Source organism: Neolamprologus multifasciatus, chromosome 9 (assembly GCF_963576455.1).
Source record: "Neolamprologus multifasciatus chromosome 9, fNeoMul1.2, whole genome shotgun sequence".
NCBI lineage: Eukaryota > Metazoa > Chordata > Actinopteri > Cichliformes > Cichlidae > Neolamprologus > Neolamprologus multifasciatus.
In genome coordinates, this window is record NC_140447.1 from 11,948,486 (window position 1) to 11,964,940 (window position 16,455).

Consider the following 16,455-nt stretch of genomic DNA (forward strand, 5'->3'; position numbering starts at 1 on the left):
GGGAATGTGATTATGAGTGGTGAACTGTCAAGTGTGTACCCTGAGTTTTACCTCGTGACAGCTGGGATACTCTTCAACCCCCTCTCCAGCAACCCTTAAGTGCTTAAGAGGAAGGAAGAAGGAAAGGAAGTAAGGATAACTACACTTTATGATCTCAGCTGTGATTATTAAAGGTTTTTGCTTTCTACACATTCCCTGTAATGGAAAGAGTAGAGGGGTGTGGTGCTTCTTCACGGCCAGAAGGAGGCACTGTGGAACCATCAAACAAAAGACCCCAGTGCTGATAAGGCAACATGCTGTCCATTACCACCAGGTATGAGGACACAAGGTAGGTGTGAAACTCATCTGATCCATCCTCAGTCGCCCCAAATGAGAGTAAATGTGTTACTTTCCTTCAAGTCCTGTTGTATTATTTTGTATGCACAAAAGTTTTAGAACAGAAATATCTTTCCCACCACCACAGCGATGACAGGGTTGGGAAGTGGATCCATCTGTGTCGTTCTGCTTCTAAACAAAGACACAAAGACAGTGTAAGTCAGGGAATTCCTTTAACATAAACTTTCATTTTGAATAAAGCATAAAGTTAGAACTGGACCAGGGGACCCTGAATCCTCCCTTAGTTGTGCTGCAATAAGATTCTTCTCATGTCACTTTTCTGACTATGTGTTTATACGCCACTCTGCATCTTATTATTAGTTATTATTATTCTCTTGCTCTTACCTGAGCCTGGTTCTGCTGGAGGTTTCTTCTTTTTAAAAGGGAGTTCTTCATGGCCACTGTGGGGTATGTGTTATTGTAGGGTCTTTAGCTTACAGTCAAAAGCACCCCTAGGCAACTGTTGCTGTGATTTGTAATTTTATTTATATAAATAAAATAGAATTGAACTGAAAATTGTAATGAAAAGCAAAACAATTTCAAACAATAAAAACTAAACTAAAATACATAAACTCACAATAGAAAGTAAGTGAAACTAGACAAAATTAAAAACAAATGAAAAAATGGAAAAAATGAAAACGCAAAACTAGAGTAACTCTGCAGTTACCCCACCCACTGTCGTAGAAGCTGACTAGTGTGAGTGGGCATCAAGGGGCAATGGAGGAGGCTGACTGTGGATGAGCAGCCTGAAGTTTAGAGTGTCGTGGAGACTTAGCAAAACAAAAACACCGTCCCACTTTTAACCCCTGACTTTGACACACGTCGTCTCTTTTTATGCGACAACGTCTGGTGATTAATATACGAAACAAGACTGCCTTTCATGTGTTTCTGTTAAACTGTTTGAATTCTGTTTGAATTACGTTGTCGCTTGCAATTAGGCTGGAAGTCCCATATCACTCTCATGTTAAATCCTTACACTGGCGTCTGGTTGGGTACAGATATCAGTTTAAAATTCTTACTTTTATGTTCATATTTTTACAAGGTGAGGCCACCACCTATATCGCGGAGCTTTTTCAACCTTCAAACTCTCTAAACCGGATCCTCAGAGCCAGTGATAGTGGTCTTCTGACTATTCCACGGACCCGTTTGAAAACAAAGGGGGATCGCGCTTTTCAAACCCTAGCTCCAACACTGGAACAGTTTACCTCCCCCACTACACACCATCGACTCTGTGGCTTCATTTAAAAAACAGCTTGAAGCACATCTGTTTAGACAGGCATTTGGGTAATGTTCGTGTGTAATATGTTGTTTGTTTGATAAGCTTTTATATTCTCTTGAGAAGCACTTTTTAATAGCTTCATGACTTAAAAAGCGCTATAAAAAAAAAAGGATTAACTTACTTACTCTGGCTGCCAGTAAGCGCCAAGGCAAACTTTCATCCCAATCAGCCTTCAGTTCGGTGCAACAAGCAGCAATGATTTAAATGCTGATGGGAGCGTTCTAATGAATCCTTACTTTGACGATGACACACCAATGATTTATGTTTAAAATGAAGTTGTTGGAGAGCCTGTGCAAATAATCTAGAAGTAAAATTAGAGCCTTGATCCTTCTGAATTACTTTGGGAATCCCGAACACAGAAATGAATTGGCTAAAAGCTTAAACTATTCCCTTAGTAGAGCTTTGGGATCAGGATCACATCCAGGTTGTTGTGCTGGTAACTACATAGCAGGGGCTGTTCAGACTTCCTGGGCTGAGAGACAGAAATAGGTGAGTATACTATATTGATATTTAAACCTGATATTAGTCCTTGTTGCACTGGCATGTGAGATTGTAAAAATGAGAACGTGCCTGTTTTCTTTGACTTGTTGGTCTTTGTGGATGATCCTCAGTTTGAGTTTCTTAGGCTCAAATCCCATTTAGTGTTTAAGATTTTGAATCAAAGGCCAGCTGCAAAAATACTCCTGTTCACAACTTTCAGTCACAAGCTGACGCTGAGCCTCTTTAGTAAACCCAACAGCTTTTTAATGTCAAAAGAAGGCTTTTAGCTGCTGCAGACATGAGTAGATCTGACCCTAGAGGTTCTTTCTTTCATATGCCAACCTTTGTAATGATATTTTTCATTTTTCATATTTATCAATGACCTTTGCTCATCAACATCAGGGAAGAAGTCTAGGAATAGGAGATAGGAGGTACTTTATGAACACCCACAGTCTCCCAAACTACTCCTCACCAGACTGTTGTTGTCTAAATCTGAATTGGAAATGATTATTCAAGCTTTTATTTCAGCTTGCTTCGATTATTGTAACAGCCGTTTTCTTTGTTTGAGCCAAAAGAATCTTAACTGTCTCCAGTCAGTCCAAAATGCTGCTGCTGCAAGGCTCTTAACAAAGGCATGAAAAAGAGAGCACATTACATAGGTTTTCTTCTCATTACACTGGCTTCCAGTACATTTTAGAATTCATTTCAAACTCTTAGTGCTGACTTTTAAAGCTCTGAGTCGTGACGCTCTTGCCTACATCTCTGATCTGTTAGAACCCCACCCTCCCTCTCACAGCCTGAGATCATCTAATCAAAGGCTGTTGGTGGTCCCACAAACACGTTTTAGGATCAAAGGAGTCAGATCTTTTAGAGCGGTGGCCCCCAGGTTGTGGAATACTTTGACTCCATCTTTAGGTTTTTTAAAAAGCAGCTAAAGACTCATTTATTTAGACTAGCTTCTAAATGGATTTGTGCTGTATGATGATGATGCATGTTTTATGTACATCCGTGTGATATTATTGTGAACCACTTTCATCTCTCCTGTCCCGTCTTTCTTATCTTTCTCCATTTCCATGTGATGTTAGCTCCCTGTCTTCTCTCCCTGTGACAAACAGCAGCTGAACCTTTAGCTAGCAAAAACAAAAACACCGTCCCACTTTTAACCCCTGAGTTTTAAACACGTCGTCTCTTTTTATGCGACAACCTCTGGTGATTAATATAAGAAACAAGACTGCCTTTCATGTGTTTCTGTTTAGGCTCAAATCTATTTAACGGTTGGAGGTTTTCTCAGTGTTCATCAGTCACTCACCTGTGTGTATGTGGCACTGTGGCTTAGTTGGTTAAAGTGCCTGTCTAGTAAGTATTAAACTAGAAAACAGGAGATCCTGGGTTCAACTCCCAGCAGTGCCTAAAAGATAGTCGTTTTGTCTGTTCTCAGTCATCCAGGGCCTGTTAGTCTAAGGAGCTTTGAAAGATGAGTGTCCAGATCCCTTTAAGGGACACATCCCACTGGTGTATAAATACCTGGGACTCTCCACCATTTCATTTTAGCAAGGGTCTCAAACTCACGGCTTACCTCACTCCTACTTGGGGCCCGTATATTGACCTGAAGAAATATAATGCAGTTTCGCCATTGAAGTTACTTTTGTCGTTATGGAGGATTTGTTTGTTGTTGAGTGCAATGTTAAAATAAGTTCTTTAAAAAGCACAAAATGATTTAATATGAAGGCAATATGAGCAGAGAGCACAAACTTGTTGAGGGATTGGCTGTTAGTTCAGTGCGAGAGTTATTTGTAAAGAAAACTATTTTCATTAGCAGTCAAAACTAACGTGTAAACTTAGAGACCATTTTGACGTTTGACCAGAGTGCTCTCTCGGCTGCAGCGTAATATTAAAATCCACTTCAAAAGACGCTCATCACATGTTTATAGTTTTTTTTTAATTTCAATGACACTGGCCAGAAAGAGAGTACCAAGTTGTTTGTTTGGTAGTTCAGTGAAAGGCTTCAGTTAATTAAGAATGTGAAAATAATGAATTCAGCTTTGCAGTTTTGTCTTGTTATTCAATATTTGAAAATGAAAAACGAACACAACACTAGATTTTTGGAAATATTTGTGGATGTTTTCTACTTGGCCAAGGCCAATGAGGTCATTCATATCAGATCTCTTAGCTGCCCCTAAATGAGTTACTATGGGAACATGTGTGATTTGCAGCTGTAGAGAACATCTCACTGATTGCTGGATCAAATAGAGGCTAAACAATATTTTGGTCCTGTAGACAACATTTGGGCTCGTCCAGGATTTGAACCCGGGACCTCTCGCACCCTAAGCAAGAATCATACCCCTAGACCAACGAGCCACATAAAAAAATGCACCAAGTCTTTTTCCGAAAGTTACATATCAGAGCAAATGAAGCGGCATGTATGAAAGATTTTCTTGAAAGCTACCAGTCAAAAGTTTGGACACACATTGTCAGGGTTTTTCTATATTGTAGATACAAACTGAAGACGTCAAATAAATGAAGCAAGAAATATGGAATCATGTACCATCAAAAAGAATGATAAATAAGTAAATACGTTTTATATTTTAGGTTCCTGGAAGTAGCCATGCTTTGCTTATTTCACAGTGCCACAAACCCTTAGCTTTCTCTCAATGAGCATCATGATATATGAAATGGTTTTCACTTCACAGATGTGCCTTTTTAGGGTTCATTTGTAGGATTTCTCTTTAGCACATTTTTACATGAACGTCATACATCACCCAGAAAAGCATCAATCACAAACCTATACTGCAGCGAGTTTTTTCAACTCGCTGCAGATGTTTGACCGGCCCATGCCACCGAGCAGCAGCCATTATAAATTCAACCTCAGTGATTTCCACCCTGCTATTAATGTTAACAACCTCGGGCTTTACAGTGCAAATTTTAAAAGAGAGTGGAGAGCCTTGCCAACAGCTCCTTAAGCTCTAATTGGAAAGTACAGTCATATAAACATGCAATTAGACTTAAATAACATATTTGAAGAATTTAATTGTGGGATGAAAAAACAAACGATTTAGATATCAATGAGTTTTTAAGGACACTTCAAGTTAGGCAAATGAAGAATGAGTGAAGTGAAGAATAACATGGATTAAAATACAAGTGTTGCTCTTTATTAACCTGTTGCATTGGCAAATCAATGTTAGCTATACAGGTGAACATACTCAGAGTGGGTAGAGTGAGGCTTTGTTACACCTTCTCTCTGAACACATCACCAGGTAATTTTATCAGCGCAAGCTCATCTAAAAATGTCAATAACTGATCAAATGAACCAGGACAATGAGGAGAGTCATGAAGTTTATTAGAAATAACCAAATGAAATCATACAAAAGCAGCCTGTGTGAGTGACTTTTTTCAAGATCACTACACACACACACACATTTCCTGCTCAAAAGTACTCCACAACTAAAGCTCTCCACCAACTACTAACTTTGGTTATGGAGTTGATAAACAAATGTATTCAAACATAATAATAATATGGATCTGTGTGCACAACTCTGTTCACAACAATCCCAATTTGTACTCCACCATCATGTGTGGCTCACCCATCACTTCACTGTGGGCTGGATCTACAAAGGAAAAAGACAAAAGCACAGTATAAGCCATGGTTTCACGTCAACACACATATCACTGAAGGTGTAAAAGGGAAGGACAAGGTTCCCACCGTTGAGGATGTCTTCAAATCCAATGGACTCATCGCTGTTTCGCAGCGTATCGAGAGCCAAATTTGAGCTCTGTAGGAATGGGAGACGCTGGATCTGGAGGGAAGAAACAGTTGGTGTCAGGACTGAGAAGGAAAAAAGAAAAACAAAACACGAGAACACCTGAAAAAGGACTGCAGCTACCTGTCGGGCCGCCCTGTACTCCATTTGCAGTTTTAGAGGAGCGTGAAGACCCTGGATGTTTCTGAGTGTTGAGAAATTCATCTTATCTTGGTTCAACTGGAACTGCTCATGGAGAAACACAGAAAACAGTGAGATACCCACAGAAACGTATTTTTACTACTTGCACTTTGTGTCTATTGTGATTAAACTGAGCTGCATTTGACAAAACAGTAATTTTTTATAGTAAAACCAAGCACAAAACACAAATACCATTTAAGCATTTCATGAAGACAGCATTAATTGGTTTAATGACTCACATTTTTTTCTGACAGCTCCAGCGGGTGGCTTGGAAGAAGTTCATTCTTAACACTGGTAAATCTGTTTAATAAAAGTAGAAGAGAAAAAACAGTATTACAAAAAGCACATTGTTCTTTATTTGGAGGCTAATACAAAATGTGTTTTTTGAGGTTAGCATGCAACTGAGTTTTATTTTTAACAGTTTCTTACCCACTACGGAGGGAGTCCTGCACTCCGTAAGCTCCCTGTGGAGAGAACCCAGCCACAGGTACACTGTCCTTAAGCTGAGAGCGAAGTCCTCTGGAATTCTGTAGTCCACATCAAAGACATACATAAACCATTTACATTTGATAACACTTAGCTAATGGCTATCTAATGTAGCTAATAGCAACAAATACTGGAAGTTGTATTTATCTAAGGGACCTTGTGGCTAACCTAAGCGCTAGCTGGAATTAGCTCGAGTGACTAATCAAATTCACAGCTACTCAGTTTGGGCACGGTTAAAGACAAACAACTTCACCACCGAGACTTCAAATGATCACATAGATTATTAAAGCAGAGAGAGTACGCAACAACAAGGTTTAAGATATTTAAAAATATGGTATAGGGATTAAAAACGCTATCATACCATTCTCACTTTGTTTGTTCCCCTTTGCTTTCGATACACTGCTGTATCCGGTAGCGTCTCGTTTTGATGACGACACATCCGCTGATAGCGTTATGTACAGAATCACGTCTTTCCAGTTAAACAGACAATGGTGTGCTGTAGAGTATGTAAAGTATACGAAATCAATTCGCTACCACTTAATTGAAGAAATAAACATGAACTCTATGCCAACTTTGTATGGGGGAATGATTATGATCCTGATAAATACATATGCGTCCTCCATACCTAACGTGAGGGGGTATAGCTCAGTGGTAGAGCATTTGACTGCAGATCAAGAGGTCCCCGGTTCAAATCCGGGTGCCCCCTGTTTTTCAGTTTTGCATTAGTCATTTGCAAAACTTTAATTTGTCACAAAAATGATAACTGAAATGAAAATCTGAATAATGGCTCAGAGCTACTCTTCGGTGCAGTAGAAGTGCTAACATGCTAACACAATTTAATGAGCAGACTTGTTCCAAACAGTCAGACTGAACTTACAAGAGGAAAATAAAAATACATACCTCACAGTAACTGCACTTGTAGAGTCTCTTTCTGGTGTGGATCTGTTAGTGTTGTCTCAGGTGACGAGGTGCTTTAAAAGTCTTCTCACACAGGTCACATTGATAAGGTCTCTCCTCAGTGTGGGTAAACATGTGGCTTTGTAAGTGTGCGTCTGTTGTAAAGTATTTGCCACACTGATCACACCAGTACACATCTTTGGTACGGTCTCTCTCCAGTGTGGATGAGCTGATGTTGTTTTAGTTTAGTCTTCCAGGTAAAATCCTTCCCACACTCGTCACAGGTGTTTTTTCTCTCTCTCTTTCTTCTGTGAGGTTTGTCGGCCTCCTGAGAGCGCTGACTTCTCGGTCCATGTTGGTCCTGCAGTGACAGAGATACAAACAGAGGCAGTGAGTGAAATGCATTCATTGAACAAACTGAAGCTTCAAACTCCCTCCATTAACACCAGTTTTAAACCTGAAGGTGGAGTGTGGAACCAAACACCTTAAAGGTCTCTTATCCCCACCTACTGGTAGTAGTAACACATTACATCCAACCTGGTGTTAGAGATAACTAATGACTGTTCAAACACTCTAAAATCATGCCCATCCCTCCTGCTTGTGCACAAATATTAATGCTAACACACTCAGAATAGTAATAAATGTTTACCAGGTCTGTACTTTTTTATATTTCCTGTTGCTGTTTTCTATTTTCTATTTCTATAATTGTCTAATTTCTTCAATAATAATAAATCAAATGTGACAATTACTAGCTTGGTTCAGTGAAGGATGATGTCAGAGTCTGACTGTAACCTGAGGGTTTTTTTTACTTTTAATCCCTACCTAAAAAAAATAACATTTTTGATTCAAAGACTGCAGTAAAATCCTCTGCAGGTTAGTACAGGACAAGCAGGCAAGTTTACTGTACTGTGATGGATTTAAAGTAATGAACAGTGTGTGACTGGTGCACGGAAACTGTGGTGCTCATGTCAGAGTTAGGTTACATCAAGTGTAGCAGAGATGCACTTAAACTTAAGCTCATGATGCTGACATTTATTCACTGAGCTCCACCCACATACCAACAGTATAGTGTCTAATATAAAGACAGTGTACTGTCAGTGTAGAGAATGGAAATCAGCCAGGACAACTCATGAAACATCTGCTAACATCTGGTTGAATTCACAGAGAGCAGCAGGTCAGCTGATCACAGCCTGTACATTAAGAAAACCTACTGGAGCTCTCAATAGAAATGATTGTGAGCTGTGATTCTTTTCCCCACACTGAGCCACTACAGCTGATTTTAGGGTTGAGTCCTGCTGAATCCCACTTTAACATCTTCCCTGCCCATTTTCCTCTTTAGAGGCAAAGTCATGTAGGCATTATATACATTATTTTTACATTACATTAATATAGCACAAGGTTCCATTAGTTTAGCATAAAACATATATCAGTACTTCAGCTTTTAATGGAGTATTTCTTAACACTAGTATCTGTCACCTTCTTTGTCGAACTCATTGTTTTCTCTGCAGTGGCTGAGCTGAGTCCAAGTAGCTGAAATTTCCTCTGCTGCTCCGTCAGACTCTTCTCCTCCTGCTGATCAGCTGGGACACAAAACATAACTTTGTTAGGCTCCACACTGCACTGAAGAGTAAAAGTGTCTCATATGTTCATCTGAGAGCACAAACAACAATTTTAGCCTCCCTGGGTGGGCAACTTGTTTAAAACAGACACAAAAGGTTTGAGCACCGATACCAAATTCAGCAGTATGGCACACCAGTACCAGGAGAGCAATTCCTCTTTAAAAAGGCCCTGGCAAAGAACGAAAACAGAACAATCGATGGAGCTGCATAAACGAGTACAGTGTTTCCCAACCACTGTGCCGCGGCATATATACGTGTGCCGTGAGAACTGATCAGATGTGCCGTGGAAGATTATCCTATCTGAGTGGGTTTAGAAAGCCATGATCTGAGTAACTCTCATCACTCAGTCACACTCCGATTCTCTACTTGTATCAAGTCCATTGCACTACTTTCAAGCATTCTGTTCTCTAATGTGTGCCTTCCTCCTCTTTGTATATACTCCTCTTATATGTTATTTATTCTTATCATTATTATTTTGCTAACAGTTAATCGGACTCATTTACTGAATACTGATCAGAATTGATCAAATCATCTTTGAAATGATTCTAATAACAGGCGTCTCAGAGTGAGGCCGGTTTTTACAATCACATGCCCTGTGGGACAACACAACTTTGTGCTGACAAAGGCAGCTGTGTTTTAGCCTGGAAGACATTTATTTTTATATTTCTCATAAATGGATTTCATTATAGCACTTTTACCGCCAACATGTTGGGATTTTTTGTAGTCGGAAGTGACCTTATATGGATGAAGGGTGGCGCTAGCTAGCTAGCTTGGATAGCACGCTGCATTCAAAAACTGTGCAGGTGCCACAAAGTGACACAGAGATGCTAACTAGCGCTTAGTAACAGGCTAATAAAACAACAGAAACTCTGATTACACTTAGCTAATTTAAAAGCTTTCTTCTAATAATAACACTGTTGTCTTCTCAGTGTTTCATTAGTATTTGTTGATATCTTCTTGTAAATTAGTTTATAGCAGGTTGATTTGATGTAGAGGCTTTTTCTTTCAACAGGTTCAGAAATAACTGACAACAGAGACCGAGGAGAGCAACAGAAAACTTCACTCAGGAGCTAAATTCAAGATTGACTGAACTCAAATCAAAGTTACCTTAGTGCTTCACTTTAGATGAGGAAGAAAAATAAACTAAAACACAAACGCAATGAAGTGGGAACTCTGCGGCTTCTTCTTCTTTTGGGTTTTACTTTGGCGGTTAGAGCTTTAACGTGCATTACCGCCACCTGCTGGACTAGATGGTTCTTAAACTAAAACTAGAGATTTAAAAGTATTTTAGTAAACAATAAAAAAAAAAGTCAAAATGTTTCCGTGTGTAATATTCATGAACATAAACATCAGATGGCTTCAGCTTACCCTCACCCCCATTTATTTATTGTTTTGCTTTCTGCAGGCCGCCACAGTAAATAAGTATGTGTTGTTTTGCCTGATTTAATAAAGGTTACACGGACTCACTTCTCTATCAGCAGATCCAAGTGTGACATTAGCCATAATTTCCCAGGAGGGTACTTGGGTTTGGAGTCACAGCAGTTTTCAGACTAATTAACTGGCTTGAGTACAGCCTGATAATTACAGGCATTCAAACTGTTTGCTGATGAACTTTGGAAGTAAAACTATAGACAGCTTTAGAAGGTTTTTTCATAGGAAAAGTATAGATAGCTACTTGGTCCCACTCAGTAAGGTTAGATCTTTTACTGGTTGATTGATGAACCTCATAATAACTTGTGTTGCTTTGCAGATAAACTCGGCCTGATTGGTGCAAAAAGTCATTCATCTGCACCATGAAGCCATGAAATCTCTGAATAACAAACAAACTGGAGCGTGAATGTTTCATAGAATTTGTCAAACAAAACATTGTTTTGTTTTTGTCTGTGGATCGAAGCGCACACTTGTGAGTCCTCAAAAGTTACTTATCAATCACTGAACACTTTTCTAAAATTTTAGTTTATGATAAGATAAAATAAGATAAGATAACCTTTATTAGTCCCACATGTGGGAAATTTAGAAAAACACTGGAATAAGATAAGAATAAGATATTGTACGCAACTGTACACAATAGAATAGAATAAAATAAAATACTATATACAGTAGAATAAATAGAATACAAATGCTATATACAATTGAGTATCATTTGTAAGACTTTTGAGACAGATTTCGCTCCACATAAATGGCCAGTGTTCCCTGAATGCCTCACATACAGCTCCTTTTTTTGTTTGATTCCATCAGAATTATTTTCTAAAGGCCTAGAAAGATGCCCAACGGATTTACTTTACCAAGTGGATCATTATGGCCTTGCCATATTGGTCCATTTGATTGACCTTTATTATTATTATGTATTTATTTTATTTTATTTTCAGCTGTTACAGATGGGACAGACATGACTGGGGGACATTAAAAGGAGAAAGAAAGAAACATAGAAAGAAAGAGAGGGAGAGAAAGAAAACAGAGGGGAAGAGGGACAGTGAGAAAGGGCACTTAAAAACAATCACCTGGATCACCTGTTGAGAAAAGAAAAAACAGAAGAGACATTAGAATTACGCAGAGAGCAATTAACTGGAAAGACTGTAGATTTTGACCAGTTTATTGAAGTTTATCAATGTAATCACCCCAGAGATTGGTTTGTGAGTTTTGGAGAAAAAGCAACACATCGTCTGCATAAAGACTGATCTTATCTTCTACATTCTTGCATTTTATGCCCCTAATTAATGTAATTGATGCTGCTAGTGGTTCAATAAAAATTACAAACAGTGAAGGGGAGAGTGGGCATCCCTGCCTGGTGCCCCTCAAGAGACAAAAGCTGGAGGATGTTTGGTCATTTGTTCTGACACAAGCTGTTGGGGAATTATATAATATTTTTAACCAGTTTATGAAAGAGTTTCTAAAACCAAATTTGGTTGCAAGTAAAACTTTCCAGTTCACTCTGTCAAAGTTCACTCACTTCTGCTGGAAAGCCGTCTGGACCTGGAGCCTCATTATTGGGCATTCTTATCAGGGCTTCCTGGAGTTCACCTGGTGTCAGCGGCAAATCCAGTGCCATTCTTGACTGTCTAGTAATTTTGGAAGAGTTATGTTGTCCAAAAACAGATCAATATCATTTTTAAGTGGGCTTATTTGTGGTGAGTATAAAGTTTCATAGAAATCCCTAAAGATGTTGTTTATTCTTTCAGGGTCATGTCATATATTATGTTCCCAGATAAATCTTCAACAGCACATATAGTTGTTTTTTCTTTATTTTTAACTGGTTAGCTTAGAATCGACCAGATGTGTTACTGTGTTCAAAATTTCGCAAGCAAAGTCTTAGTATTTTTAAATGGCTCTACAAGAAAAAAAAAACACGAGATGCACAGGCTGCATTTTTAGATGAATAGTTGTTTAGAACTTTATTATTTACTACAGTTTTGCATAATTTTTTTAAAAAATTTACAATTTATATTTGCATTTCAAGTTATGAAAATAATTTACTAAACTTGTTAGTACTTTTTGCAGTGAAACTACTACTAGGATTTTATGTGTTTGTGTGATTTCAGACCAGTTGTGTTAATACAGTTTGTCAATGAATAAATAACTGTAAATTTGGACATGTGAGGTTGTGCTGAAAAAGAATGATGCCGAGAAAGACGAGGTGAAAAAAACTAAACAAAAACAATCAAAAGTAGCCAAAAATGGCCAATTATATTTTGGACCTCAAATTATTAACTAACAAATCATGAAAAATTTGGTTTAAAATATTGTTTGTGACAGTGCATATTTCTGACTGTAGTAGTAGTCAGTAACAATTTGATTGTTTTTCTAACAAAAAACAGCGTGAAGCTTAAGTTAGACTTGTGTAGCTTTCTGGATTTTATACTCATTGGTTACATACTTATTTATTATAAAGGCTATATAGCACATAAAATACAAATTCACACATTTTATGTAACAGAAATGTTTAATTATGTGGGCTATAGAAAATAATTAAGTTATAGACCATATTTATATGAAACATATACTTATGCATTAACCATATGTAACACCTGCATATGTGTTTAAAACAAGGCTTTGATTTTGTCACCCCATTTGATTTCCATGCCACCCTAGGAACATTTCTCTAGATCCGCCCCTGGACCTGTCCTGGACCAGCAACACCAAATCAGTGACAAAAAGAGCTCAGCAGCAACTGAAGAAGGTGCACATCCAAACCCATCTTTAACACCTTCTACAGAGGTACCATGCAGAGCATCCGAACCCACTGCATCACAGTCTGGTATGGAAACTGCCACGCGTCCAACCGCAGAGCCCTGCAGAGGATAGTGTGGACTGCACAGAGTGTTATTGGCAGCTCTCTACCCAGTCTACAGGTTATTTACACCTCACTGGGAAAGCCACTAGCATCATGGCTAACATGCACCACCCTTCCCACCAACTGTTTACCACCCTTCCATCCTGAAGACGACTCTGCGTCATCAGGAGCAGGTCAGCAAGATTGTGCAATAGCATTTTCCCCCAAAGCAGTTTGACTCCTGAACGCCGTGGTTCCCTCCTCCACACTGAACTCTCTTCTCCACACACTTCTTGGACTACATAATACTCTCCTCTAATTATTATTACTATTATGATGTGAACATTTTGTGCACTTAAATCTTACTGTGTTAATGACCCCTGCATCAGCACCATGTTTGGAATAGCAGTGGAGAAGACATAGACTCAGTGCTGCAGACATGTGAGCAAAGAAAGCTTCTAGAAGAGTAAAGACTAGCTAGAAGAATGAAGATTCACAGAGTAAATGTGAAAATTCATCACAGAGCTCTATGCACTTGATTAACTGACCGTGAGCAAGTTTGCTAGTCTGGAGCATTCAGATCCACCCCAAAGACTGTTCAGTGCTCACAGAAACTGCACAATACCCAAGAGCTGCATCTGAGCCTCTGCAGGCCTTAAACAGCATGTTAAATGTAAACATTCATGACAGTTTAATTAGAAAAAGACAAAACATGTATGGTTGGTTTCGAAGGGCTGCCAGGAGAAAGCTTATTGTCTCTAAGAAGAACACAACAACTCAGTTGAGGTTTGCAAATTTGCCCTTGAAGGCTTCTGGAGCAACATATTTTTAAAAGATGAGACCAAAGTGGAGGTTTGGCCATAATGCACAGCAGTAACTTTAGCAAAAATCAAACACAGCACAAACACCTCAAATCCACTGTCAAGTATGTATTAAATCAAGTTCTTTGTATTCTTTAACGGCCAAAAAAGACACGGCTCAAAGTGGTCTAACTCAAAAAATGATCTTTAATTTTACATTTTCCGGAAAATGGAGACTTAGCACAGAAACGCCAGCTCAAGTCTGAAAACATTAGAAGCCAGCATGGTTATATAGTTCCGCTGCACGTCACACACACTCAGTTTACTTAGTTCCTCTTTTTTTTTGTGTCTGATTTATTAATATGTCTGTGCACTAAAACTTCCTGTGCAGCTTGCAATAACTTCCCCTTTCTGAAGTCTGTTGCCAGGGCAACCTGTCACCCTTTGTCTGAACTTAGTTTCACTCTGTCTGGTCCTCATATTCTGCAGAAACATGCCGTTTCCTGTCAGCCTGTGACCTAGTCAAGTCTGGGCCTCTCATAAAACAATCTAATCAGCAAATAAGCATTAGAATATATATTTATTTCTTAACATATGATGGTTCAATTGTGGTGATTTGAGCTTGTTCTGCAGACACAGGCAATAAGCACCTTGGAGTCGACGAACTCCTCTGTATGCCAAAGTTTTCTAGAGTCAAATGTGAGGCCGTCTGTCCGACAGCTAAAGCTTCTCCTAAATTAGGCCATGCAACAGGATAATGAGCCCAAACACAGCAGCAAATCTACTGCATGGAAGTCCAGACCACAACCTGACAGAAATGCTGTGTATAAAGAAATGCTTGCAAATGTTGATGAACTGAAGTTATTGCTGCTAACTGCTGGTTCTGTAAACGACTCAATCATAGAATGATTACGGTATTAAAAAAAACAAATGTCTGAGTCCTAAATTGTGGATATCCTATTGTTGTGATCTAAACTGTAACACTAAATGTGATTAAAACACTAAAAATCTGGACTCCTGGGCTCAACGACTGCAAGGATCACCAGCCAGAGGAAAACACAAAATACACATGACCCCGTAACAAAGACAATTAATTCTTGAATGAAGACATTGATCTGACTTTTTAAAATTTTGCCAATTGTGTTTATTATTAAATTATTGAGGAAATAGAAAGGGGGGGGGGGAGGTTGTAAAGAAGAAGGTAAAGGAAAGGGATAGAAAGGAGGAAAGAGATAGAGGAGAGAAAACCCCAACAATCCCCTCTGAGCAAGCACTAGGTGCGACAGTGGATAGGAAAAACTCCCTTTAAAGGAAGAAACCTATGACAGAACCAGGCTCTAGAGGGGGCAGTCAACTGTCGGGACTGGTTGGGGGGTGAGGGTGAAAAGAGAGAGAGGGGGGAGGGAGATGGGACAGGTGATAGGAGTTAAAGGGAGACAGTGGAGGGAGAGGTGTCAGGAGGGAAAGGGAGAGAAATGGAGAGGAGAGGTGAAAGTTAAGATGGAACAGAGGTGGAGGAAGACGTGGTGACATCAGCAGTAGAAAAAGTAGAAAAAGTAGAAAAAGCAGGAGTGTCCCTCCTCCAGAAGAAGCGGAAGCGTTTCTTCTTCTTTTCCATGAGCTTTTCCACGAGCACTTTTTTCTCTAGGATGAGGGTTCTCAACTGATCGATTGTTTCTGTATTCTCCTGCTCAAGTCTCTTGCATGTTTTCTCCACTTCTTCTAATTTGGCTTGTTTGCCTTCTTTCTGCTTTATTTCCTGTTGTTCTTGGTCTTGAAGCAGCTCTTGATATTTGTGCAGTGTTTCATCAAGCTTTACCTGCAGCGCTCCGTATTGTTCCTGCACACCTTGGAGTTGGCACTGCATGTCTCTCTGGTTAATGTCCAGTTTTTCTTTCTCTTCAAGGATTTCTTTATTCTTTTGCAGAGCTTCATCAAGCATTACTTGCAAGCCTTCGTTGTGTTTCTCGATGTTCTGAAGCTTGCAATCCAGATGTTTCTGTTTCATGTCTTGCTGTTCTTTCTCTTCAAGGAAATCTTTATTTCTTTGCAGTGCTTTATCAAGCTTTATTTTCAGCGCTGTGTATTTTTCCTCCACGTCTTCAAGCTTGCAGTCCGTTTGTTTCTGTTTAATTTCTTGTTGCTTTTGTTCTCGAAGTAACTCCTTATTTTTGTTCAGTGTTTTATCAAGCTTTACCTGAAGCGCTTTGCATTTTTCCTCCATGCCTTGGAGTTTGCACTGCTTCATGTCCTTTTGTTGTTTTTCATGGAGGAGTTCTTTGTTTTTTTGCAGAGCTTCATTAAGCTTGAT

General features: G+C 39.1%; 1 protein-coding gene and 3 non-coding genes across 4 annotated transcripts; 2 read left to right on the forward strand and 2 right to left on the reverse strand.

Annotated features, from left to right (window-relative positions):
- Positions 1-3,455: 3,455 nt before the first annotated feature.
- On the forward strand, positions 3,456-3,544 carry trnat-agu (transfer RNA threonine (anticodon AGU)). Its single transcript is given in 2 exon segments — positions 3,456-3,493; positions 3,509-3,544. It is a non-coding gene; the product is annotated as a tRNA-Thr (tRNA).
- An 876-nt stretch (positions 3,545-4,420) lies between these two features.
- On the reverse strand, positions 4,421-4,492 carry trnap-agg (transfer RNA proline (anticodon AGG)). Its single transcript has one exon. It is a non-coding gene; the product is annotated as a tRNA-Pro (tRNA).
- Positions 4,493-5,454: 962 nt separating this feature from the next.
- LOC146511117 (proteasome maturation protein-like) lies at positions 5,455-10,313 on the reverse strand. Its single transcript, XM_085173015.1, has 9 exons — positions 10,182-10,313; positions 8,932-9,035; positions 7,459-7,816; positions 6,920-7,054; positions 6,502-6,599; positions 6,312-6,372; positions 6,016-6,117; positions 5,835-5,928; positions 5,455-5,739 (listed from the first exon to the last, which is right to left on the reverse strand). Exons 4-9 carry the CDS (start codon positions 6,995-6,997, stop codon positions 5,672-5,674), a joined length of 501 nt encoding a protein of 166 aa, XP_085029141.1. The 5' UTR covers positions 6,998-7,054; positions 7,459-7,816; positions 8,932-9,035; positions 10,182-10,313; the 3' UTR covers positions 5,455-5,671.
- trnac-gca (transfer RNA cysteine (anticodon GCA)) lies at positions 7,193-7,264 on the forward strand. The gene has a single exon. It is a non-coding gene; the product is annotated as a tRNA-Cys (tRNA).
- Positions 10,314-16,455: the final 6,142 nt, after the last annotated feature.

Coding starts and splice junctions, on each gene's coding strand:
- LOC146511117 (XM_085173015.1), bottom strand. CDS start 6,997: ATGTGTCGTCATCAAAACGAGACGCTACCGGATACAGCAGTGTATCGA. Junction 6,600..6,919: donor GAACAAACAAAGTGAGAATG/GTATGATAGCGT, acceptor TGTGGACTACAG/AATTCCAGAGGACTTCGCTC. Junction 6,118..6,311: donor TGGAGCTGTCAGAAAAAAAT/GTGAGTCATTAA, acceptor CTCCATGAGCAG/TTCCAGTTGAACCAAGATAA.